General features: G+C 33.9%; 1 protein-coding gene across 1 annotated transcript; it reads right to left on the bottom strand.

Annotated features, from left to right (window-relative positions):
* Positions 1-4,474: 4,474 nt before the first annotated feature.
* Positions 4,475-10,050, bottom strand: LOC134242518 (uncharacterized). The gene is made up of 2 exons (XM_062724620.1): positions 9,960-10,050; positions 4,475-6,430 (listed from the first exon to the last, which is right to left on the bottom strand). Exon 2 carries the CDS (start codon positions 6,407-6,409, stop codon positions 4,859-4,861), a length of 1,551 nt encoding a protein of 516 aa, XP_062580604.1. The 5' UTR covers positions 6,410-6,430; positions 9,960-10,050; the 3' UTR covers positions 4,475-4,858.
* Between the last annotated feature and the right edge of the window lie 764 nt (positions 10,051-10,814).

The following is a 10,814-nucleotide window of genomic DNA, read 5'->3' as shown; positions in this document are numbered from 1 at the left end:
GTATCATTTGAAGTACATTGTAACAGTATATATTTTAAATGGAGACTTATTTTCTTACTTTTTTAGAGAAACAAGTTTTAGAGGAAATATCTCAAAGACTCCAAACCTCATTGTACCTATTTTTAAATATGTCAAAAAATATGTATAAAAAATATTCTTATCAAAATAAGCCACTTTGGTGCAGTTATTTTAGACAGCACTTCAGTTGAAGCATATTTACATTGTTTTTATTTTTACTACATGAAGGGTTACTTTCGTGGTTTTATTTTTCAGAAAAGCTCCTAAATTTCCCTTTGTACCTTATAGCTATGAGATCAATATGTTTGGATAAAAATCCTTTTTTTTTTTTTCAAAGATTCCATGTATATTTAAATAACATGTCTTCCCCTTTTACTTAGTCAAAGATTTTCTTAAAATGAATATAATTTATTAATTTCTACGTTATTTAGCTCTATTTCATAAGATTTTATTCAATGGTAAAGTGTCCGTCATCCCCCCCCCCCTGTCTGTAAACAATTTTTCAAAATCTCTCCTACAGTTTTGGTAAAGTTCAATATAACTTGGCACACAAATAGACTACACTAAAATACATAAAACAGAGCATCGGGTTTTTGATTTTGCTGAAGGGTGTTGCCATGGTTACTAAAAATAAAAATTTTCTAAGAAATTCCTTTAAAACGCTACTCCTCCTACAGTTTTCATCTGATTTCAATATAACTTGGCACAGAAGAAGACTACACTAAGATACATAATTTAGTGCATCAGTTTTTGATTTTGATGAACAGTGTTGCCTTGATTTCTAAATCAAAATAGAAATTTCTGTTAAATACTTTCAAAATGCTACTTTTATATATATATATATATATATATATATATATATATATATATATATATATATATATATATATATATAATCATGTGAACATAATATTGACTCATAACTATAATTCAACATGGAAAATATTTTACTTCTCTTTGAATTAAAAGGAAACAATTGTTAATCCTTTTTTCTGAATGTAATTCTTTTTTAAAATTTTCTTTCTTCTTGTCTCTGAACTTGTATTTATATTAAGTAAATTACTGTTTCATACAGGTATTTATTCACATTCATATTTAAGCAATATATGTACTTAAAAAACACCTCCCTCCATCTGCTTTACACTTTCTTTATTAAGATACAGTATATGGGAAATATGTTGTATTAATGACAAGATATTTATACAGTTTAGTGTGAATTGGTCAGGAAGTGACCAATAGAAATTGACTTCTAGCCACTGATTTAATTAAGCGGTAACATCAAAGTTTTCATATTTTTGAGATATAAATAAAACATTTTAATTAGGTTTTGATATAAGTTGTGAGGTCCGTCGCAACTATTTTTTGCATCCAGCGGCACTTGGCAACAGACACAGGTTTCTCGAGTTTTTAAAATTGTTTTATCTCTAGTTTTTCCTGGCCGGCCCTGATGCTTTTCAAAAGATCTTGTATTATATAATTATAATGTATGCATTAGTTTTGCAAATTTTGTAGGTTATGTCTTCATATATTATGTAATGTATGTACATTTACATTGTTTATTTTTTGTGGGCTTTTTCGATAAAATGAGGCATCAAGCTAATGTTTTGTATAAAAGTAATGTAGTTATTAATACTTTACGTTCGTGTTTTTTTTTTCAATTTTCATTTGTCTGTATAATAGGATTAGATTTCATTAAATATATGAATGTTTGGTTTAAATTGATGGTTCATCATGAAATAAAATTAGTATTGAATACTTTTCTTGCTGGGCATTTTATGAATATTTCTTGTTTTAATAAAACCTTTTATGAAATTATTAAATATTAATTTTGAATTCGTTGCTCTAAAATAAATATCGAAATCACCTATTCTACATTTTAGCTCTTTATTTGTTAATGTTAAAGGAATTTTCTTAATTTCTATCTATTTAATTTTTGATATGAATCACAAGAGACAATTTTTGTTCTTCAAAGTTATGAAATTAGTTTATTTGGGGGGTTGGGTTTGGTTCAGGGTGTGCTTGTTTAATGTATTAGAGTTTCTAGTAATTTAATCACAGATAGTGCATACACTGCAGCGTATATAAAAAGAATTTTTTTTCTATAAGATCGTTTTTTTTTAAGCTGCAACCTTATGATAAGGAATTTTGCGGATTCATTCTAGGTCCTGTTCTTGGATAAGAGATCTGACAAGGATATAAGTGTCAGAGCAGATGACCTTCTACAACCTAGTTCTTAAAGCTATATACATACAGTCAACTGATTGTATAAAATTATTAACATTCATAATATCCTAAGAACATTTTAGCCAAAGGCTCAAGTGAGCTTTTCTGTTCAAAAATTTTCCGTTGTCTGTCGTCGTTGTTGTTGTCGTTGGTGTAGTTGTCATCGTAAACTTTTCACATTTACATCTTCTTCTCCAGAACTGGGCCCATTTTAACCAAACTTGTAACAAAGTATCCCTGGGTGAAGGGAATTCAAGTTTGTTCAAATGAAGGGCCATATCCTCTTCCAAGGGGAGATAATTATGAAATAGTGAAAAATTGATGGCATCTTTCAACAAGAGACCCATGAGCCACATCGCACACCTGCGCACATTGGCTAAAAAATAAAGCAGTATTGAGAATTTTGCAGGGGGGGGGGGGTCTGGAATTTTAAACTACCAACTACCTGATGATACTTCCATACAACAAATGCCTATGCTGTTTTTGAGCAGATGATTTTTTTTCATATTTATTTATTTATTTGCCCCCCCCCCCATTGTGGCCCAACCCTACCCCTGGGAGCCCTCATTTGAACCAGTGTGACTTTGTACTACCTGAGAATGCCTCCATATCAATATGATTAAACATGGCTTTTCTGTTCTTGGGAAAAAAATTCCTTCATATTTCAAGGCAAAACTTTGATCCCCAGTTGTGGCCCACCCTACCAACCCCTATACTTCCCGTTCATGACTTGAACAAACTTGAATCACCACTACGTGAGGGTGCTTACATAAAGATATGACCAATCATGACTTGACTAAAGAAGAGTTTAAAAAATCCGACGTATTCATTCATATGGAAAACTTTAATCGTCCATTGTGGCCCCGCCCTACCCCCGGGGGTCATGATTTGAACAAAATTGAATCTACACTATTTGAGGATGCTTCCACATGAGTTTCATCTTTCTTGGCCCGGTTGTTCTGGAGAAGAAGATTTTTTTAAAAAGATTTCTCCTATATATTCCAAAGTAAAACTTTGATCAGCCGTTGTGGCCCCGCCCTACCCCCGGGGTCATGATTTGAACAAAATTGAATCTACACTACCTAAGGATGCTTCCACGAGTTTCATCTTTCTGGCCCAATGGTTCTTGAGAAGATTTTTAAAGAATGTTCCTATATATTCCTATGTAAACCTGTGATCGGCATTGTGACCCCGCCCTACACCCGGGGGGTCATAATTTGAATAAAATTGAATCTACACTACCTGAGGATGCTTCCACATAAGTTTCATTTTTCCTGGCCCAGTGGTTCTTGAGAAGAAGATTTTTTAAGATTTCTCCTATATATTCCTATGTTAAACTTTGATCAGCCACTGTGGCCCCGCCCTACCCCCGGGGATCATGATTTGATCAAACTTGAATCTACACTACCTGAGACTGCTTCCACACACACACACATTAATTCATAATTATCACTTTGCCTTTCATTTCAACAGCTCTCTACTTTATGGCAAGTTTGGTTGAAATTGGCCATGTGGTTCTTGAGAAAAAGATGAAAATGTGAAAAGTTTACGACGACGACAACGACTAGAACAGCGACAGACAACGGACAAATTTTGATCAGAAAAGCTTAATGGAGCTTTTGGCTCAGGTGAGCTAAAAATCTCTCAAGAACCACTGGATCAGGAAAGATGAATCTCATGTGGAAGCATTCTCATCTAGTGTAGATTCAAGTTTATTCAAGTCATGACCCAAGGGGTAGACTGGGTCCACAATGGGTGATCAAAGTTTAACATAGGAATGAATAGGAAAAATCTTTAAAAATCTTCTCAAGAATCACTGGGGCAGGAAAGATAAAACTCATGTTGAAGCATCCTCAGATAGTTTTTAATTAAATTCAAGTTTGTTCGATCATATCATGACCTCAGGGGTTAGGGTGGGGCCACAATTGGAGATCAAAGTTATAGGCGTACAAAGGAAAATATAAAGGCTATATCAATCAAATTTTACAAATTTAAAAGCATTCGTAGAAAGTATAGAAATACCCCCCTCCCCGAACCCACTTTTATATTTAAACCTTTCAATATACTGAATTGGTTTTCGCTTTGAACGATGTGGCCCCTGGACGTCTTGTTTTTATATTGATGAGTAATGTTTTCATGGTTACTAAATTTTTAAAATTCTTTTTAAGGCTACTCTTTCCTCTGATTGCAATCTTGCCATAAAACTGCTTCTTTTCTCCTTCATTTGGTATATGTACAAATTAGTACAGCTATAGTCTTGACAGAAATATCTGGTTTGAAAGAAAAGGTTAACTTGGGTCTGTCTGTCCGTCTCATTATCTGTTTGTCATTCTGTCTGACAAAAAAACCTTTGATTCCAGATGAAATCTCTAAGCACATGAGTGTTATATCATAATTCTCATCTTGAAGAGGACTTCTACTTAATTTTGAGCTCAAAAGTCAAATAATATTTTTGAAACAATACATATTTTAACAACATACAAAAAATTACACCTAATCTGTGGCGCCTATTCCAGATACTTAATTTTCTTAATTGTCCCATTTGAAAATTCAGCCACAAACAAATTGTCGTCTATGTCGACACACAGTCCGTAAGGTGTAGTTAGACCACAGCTATCTATATATATCGGATAAACTGTCCGTTCTGGTCTAGGATGTGGATACGGTTGTTGTTGTAATCCGCAATCAGGATCTGACATTGACTGTCCGTGGTGATGCCATGCGGTTGAAATGCTTTGTCGTTATCCGTGGATTGTTGACCTGTGTATCTAAATCGGAGTTTTCCAGCCTCATTGACCACCACTACGTCACCAGCTGTATAGTTAGCTACACAGATATCCAGGTTCCTGTTCTCAGTGATGTATTCTATGTTACTGTTGCCTGGGTATAGCGGGATTCCCTCCTCGTCAAACTGAATTGTCTGTTTCTCTGTGGAGCCTGAATATCGCACGACTTTGGTTTCTGTTTTATCGTCACGAAACATGATGACCAGGAGGTCGCCGGAGGAAGCAACGCAGAGATTTCTGGGCTCCCATCCCTGAAGGCTGATTATCTCCTCCGTTTGGCCATCCCGTACTTTATTCACAGTTGCTGTGTTACAATCCGTATACACTAGATCTCCCTCGTCTGTAACCGCTATATCGTACAACCATCCCCCGGACTTCGTTTTCACAGTCTTTATGAGTGAACCATGACTGTCAAAGCATGTAATATCGCTTACAACTCCACTTGTCCAGATTTCTTCATCATTGAAACATGTCACACAGCAAAGGTATTCATACTCGGTGTTGATGGTGGTAATTAACTCTGGCTTATCCAAAAGATCTCGGGGTATAATTTTGATGGAGTGTTTATAGCCATTTTCTATGGTTGTTGTAGCTAGTGGTATTAAAGTTCCAAAAAGCTTGGAAGACTGTTCGTTGCCCATTGTTATTGGAATGAATGTTGGAAGTGACACTTGAACTTTAGGGGGAAATTTCCGAAAAACTTTATTTTTGGACTTGTATGACACTGTCACTGACATTTCATTCGATTCCCCCGTTTCTTCCACTGATGTTATGGTTTGTTCAATGAGAGAATGAATCGCTTTGGTTTCCTCCAAATGTTTCTGCAAAATAGCCAAATGTTGATGTTTCATGACATCGATTTCATTTTTTATTTTGTTCAAAATCATGTCAATTTCTCGATGCCAAACTTCTCCATGTTTCGTCACATCTTCCGCAAGTTTTGCGTATTCCTCGTCCAGTCTTGTCATCTCCGTTTCGATGTCAGTGACAATTTCTTCATACTTTGGAGAAACTATCCTTTTCAATTCTTCTGTATCTCTTTTGATGGCTTTTTTCTTTAAGTTGTAGATTTCTGTCAAAATAGAAAATTTATGACCCCTGTGTATTTCAGATGCCATGCACAAAGAGCAAACAAATATGTCGCATTCCTTGCATTGAAATTCACAAGTTTTAGACTGGTGTGTTGCACATTTTGGATAAATCAAGTTTGAATTTCTTTGTTCGAATGGAACCACTTTATGTTTGTCATATTCATCAGAAATGTGCTCTGCGGTGCAGGGCTTGCAAAGGCTGACATGGCAGACATCACAGTACATGTCTATCGCTGACTTCTCGCACAAACTGCAGCGTGTCACGTCCTGGGCACCGCTCCGTTCACCCATTGCTGGTTTTTCCAATAAATTCTGAAAAAAAGTAATATTTTCCGTGGATATTTTTAACTAGAAGTTATAAAGAAACATGCATAACACGGGGTTATGTATAACGACTTTAAAAAGGCAAAGCCTCTTATGGATTAAAGACCTTCTATACACTTATCCCAAATGTTTTTAGACATTAGGCCATGTCAATTTTTTATCTGTTTTGCGTCTGCATACGCCTTGGCCATAAATTTTAAACCCTTGGTGTTTTGGTTTATATAGTACTATCATAGGCAACATCATTTTTGATTTCTTGACCTTTGCGTTTGAATTTCATCCATTTGAGAAACCAACTAACTTTCGACATAAGCTGACATACAAGGGCATCAGTGTTTCACAAACTCATCTTGTTTTAATAAATACCCGCAAATTACCAAATAAGGGATAGCATTTTTTACACCATATGAAACCCCCCCCCCATTTACCAGCATAATTTTATTTTCGTAAATACTTAAAGAAGATAGGGGATAAGGCGGGCAGAATGCCTATAGCGCGACAGATAAAAAGTGAAAAATTTAATCTCAATTATATCCAAATTTTATACCATATTTCATTAAAATATGAAAGTATACTTAATATAAATTCTCTATAATTTACAAAAATCTCACTAAGACAAAATGTTTGCCTATGAAAAAGCATACACAGACTTAAAAGAACAAAAACGATCATTTTTTCATACTTTAACAAAATCTTTCATTATGGGTGGGTCTTCGCTCCATTTTTTTTTGAAAGATAATCCTAAAAGTTTGCGATAAAATTAATGAATATTTTTTTAGTTTACAACAAGCAAATTCAAGGAATTGTGGTCCCCCGCTTTCGGTGTCTTTGTGGGTGAGATGTCATTTTTTATGATATATTGTGTGTAATATGAACACCCATCATATGACATTTACTTAGAAATAATCACTGCACGCCAAGGTCAAGATCAAAGGGTTAAAGTTTTTGGTATCCGAGCCTTCTCACAAGGATTACATATGTGAAGTATGAAAGCCTTCTTACCACAAAAGTTTGATGTACATATGTTTAAATTATTTTTTTAGAAGTATGAAACTGTATTATTTGGCAAAAGTTTTGAAATTGTTCAATTTTTGTATATCTTTATAAGTTTTTTTAAAGGAGATCGAAATAGTCTGAAAATGCTGCCACCCCCCAGCCTCTTTAAAGTTTTTTCATAAGTACGAAAAATCTCCAATGTCAAGGTCAAAAGGTCAAGGTTGTTGATATCAAATGAAAGGTCTTGCCACAAAGAATACATATGCGAAATATTAAAATCCTAGTATCTATATTGTTCAAAAGTTGTGGCAAAGGTCAAAGTTTTTGAAAAGTAGGGCAAACTCCAAGGTCAAGGTCAAAGGGTCAAAGTTCTTGGTATCCAATGAAAGGCCTTCTCACAAGGATTACATATATGAAGTATGAAAGCCCTAGCCCTTACCGTTCAAAAGTTATGGTCAAGGTTAAAGTTTTTTCACAAGTATAAAAATCTCCAAGGTCAAAAGGTCAAAGTTGTTGGATCCCATGAACGGTCTTGTCACAAAAAATATATATGTGAAATATGAAAGTACTAGTATCTACCATTCAAAAGTTATGGCCAAAGTAATATTATGGAATTTTTGTGTAAAAGTGGGTCAAACTCCAAGGTCAAGGTCAAAAGGTCAAATTTGGCGGTACCCAAAGAAAGGTCTTATCACAAGAAATACACTTATGAAACATGAAAGTAATAGCTCCACTAAATCAAAAGTTATGGGCAAGGTTAAAGTTTTTGTAACGGACAGACGGACGGACGAACCCCCTCGCTTTCGCGAAAGCGGGGGACAAAACAATGGAGCGAAGACCCACTATACCTTAAAAGTACACTTTAATTATGACATCTTTCCGAGAAATACTTCGTCCATAGAGTCAAGGGTCATATCACAAACATGAATCAAATGTGATTTCTTTTATATCTGACGCTATAGGCATTTTGTCCGCCTTATCCCCCCATCCTCTTTGTGTAAATGTAGCCCAAGTACCAAAAACGAAAGGAATTGTTTGTTTTCTGATCTGTTCACTTGCCACTCTAAAATCTGAATGAAAATGCATATCTCCAGATTTTTCAAAAAAAGAAGATACATGCATGTGGAGTCATATTTAAAATTATCATCTTTATGCCCCCGTAATGGAAAATTCGGGGGGGGGGGGGGGCTTGTATATGGTTTCATCCTGTCCGTCCGTCTGTCTGTCTGTTTATCTGTCCGCAAAAACTTTAACTTTGCCCTTAACTTATGAGTGGATGGGGGCCTGGCTTTCATATTTCACAGGTGTATTCATTGTGACAAGACCTTCCTTTCCTCATGTTATGTAATATGAGAATCATTCAGTTTACGAGGATATAGTAAATATTGAGATATCCACCTAAACGATGACAAACTGTTGCCAAAGACCACCCTTAACCAGAAAAACAGCTTCTGAATAATTTTATTTGGATATGATTTATTCATTATACATTCAGATAATTTTCGTTAAAGGTGGTCTTAATATTTAAAATAATGAAAATACATGTATATATTAAATTTTTCTGATATAATAAGAAATGCTGTGAATATGTTGATTGCGAGTTCGATCCCCTCGGGGGTTTTTTTCACTGATTTACGCTTTTTTAAAATTATTTTTTCTTTGTGCATCTTTTCTACGTTTTCGTGAATATGTTTCATAATATACATAATTTCAGAATTTTTTAATATACACATTACACCTATGATATTGAGAAAAGACAGTCTTAAACTATTTAATTTACCGGAAATTTATAGCTGAGTGTTTTATTTTTATGAAAAGGAACAAGTAAAATGATTGTCAAACATTACAAAAAAAATGATAATAATAACAAAATACATGTAGTTCAGTTGATCTTGAATTGAAAGGGTATAAATAGAAACAGGTCATTTCCTTTTAAATTCTTGAGTTGACAGTTGATAAGGCAGATATGGCTCTTTAGTTCTAGGGTTAGTTTGTCTAACAGCATGAAAATACATGTATTGTACCATATGCATATAATCCATAGCATATAAATATATACTTAGTATAGACATTGAACATATCTTTGTAGGTTTAGCCCCTCCACTTTCCACAGATACGTCTTAGGATAGGTTCAAAATGTGGAAAGTGGTGGTGTTTGGAAAAAAAATTTGGTACTTCTTAAAAATAAAAATACATTTTTTTGATTTTTTTTTTACAATATATTTGCTTCCGACGCCAATGTAATCTGAACGCTTTGGTGCATGTTCGATCTTCTTAGACACAAAAAAAACATTAAATATATGAAAATAATGTTTTTTTTGTTTAAAAAATGTTAACAAAACGGGGTTAGTTTCGTTTTTGATGATTTCAAGGATATAATGGATTTCAGTAATGTTACTATAGTGGAATAACGCCCCTTCCGATTTTACATGTTTTCTACAATGCATGTATAAACAAGTACAAGTACATAACTATAAAAAAAATCGTTACTTTATAAGAAAAGTAGAACAATTGTCTGTACCTTGAAAGTTGAAACTCAATTTTTTTGACAGCTGATAAAAAACGGAAATGATATAAACATACAGGGTACTTCCTTGTTTTGGTTTACTTCCTGAAATCAGAGTTACCGTTCGTCAATAAATTTGTGACCCCCCCCCCCCTTTTTTTCGGGCGTTCAATGTATTTAACAATCGCTCAGGTGGATTAAGAATTAATTTCAAACTACAATTTCAATTCATTGTTGTTGTTTTTTTTTCCAGACGTTAGTGTGTATCATCAGATGTTTTTCAAACAGATGAAATTTAAATGACGTAAGCTGCATGTTTCCAATTTTGTTTTGGGATTATAGTAAATATTGTTACTTATGGTTTATTTAAAGCATTAAGCTCGACACAGTAGGCCATATCTGCAATAAGAAGTTGACAGCAAGCAATAAGCAGTGTCATTCAGTAGTTGGCACTAATTTAAGCAGTTGACTGCATGTCATATTTAAAACTATATTTATGAAATTCTGGGGGATTTGAAAATTAAAATAAAAAAATCAAACGTATTTTTTTTCTTAAAGTATGTAATATAATGTAAGACTTTCGCACCAGCCGTAATGCCTGTTCAATATAACCTTTAAAAAGAACGATGTTCTTATGTCATATCAAGGAAGGGACAAAATCTACAGTCGTATAATTATTTAATAATTTTGAAATAATGTATTTTTATTTGTTATTTATGTATTTAATATCTATTTATTTTTCACCTTAACGTTTTCCAATGGACTTAGATTTATGATCAACATTTCCCCCCTTCAACATACCATTGTTCAGAGGATTTGTTTACACTTGTTAAGGTGACAAACGAGAAAAGCAATTTTTAATCAGACATT

Source organism: Saccostrea cucullata, unplaced genomic scaffold (genome assembly GCF_032062105.1).
Source record: "Saccostrea cucullata isolate Sc308-1 unplaced genomic scaffold, CSIRO_AGI_Scuc_v1 ctg266, whole genome shotgun sequence".
Taxonomy (NCBI): Eukaryota; Metazoa; Mollusca; class Bivalvia; order Ostreida; family Ostreidae; genus Saccostrea; species Saccostrea cuccullata.
This window is presented reverse-complemented; position numbering and strand designations above follow the sequence as displayed.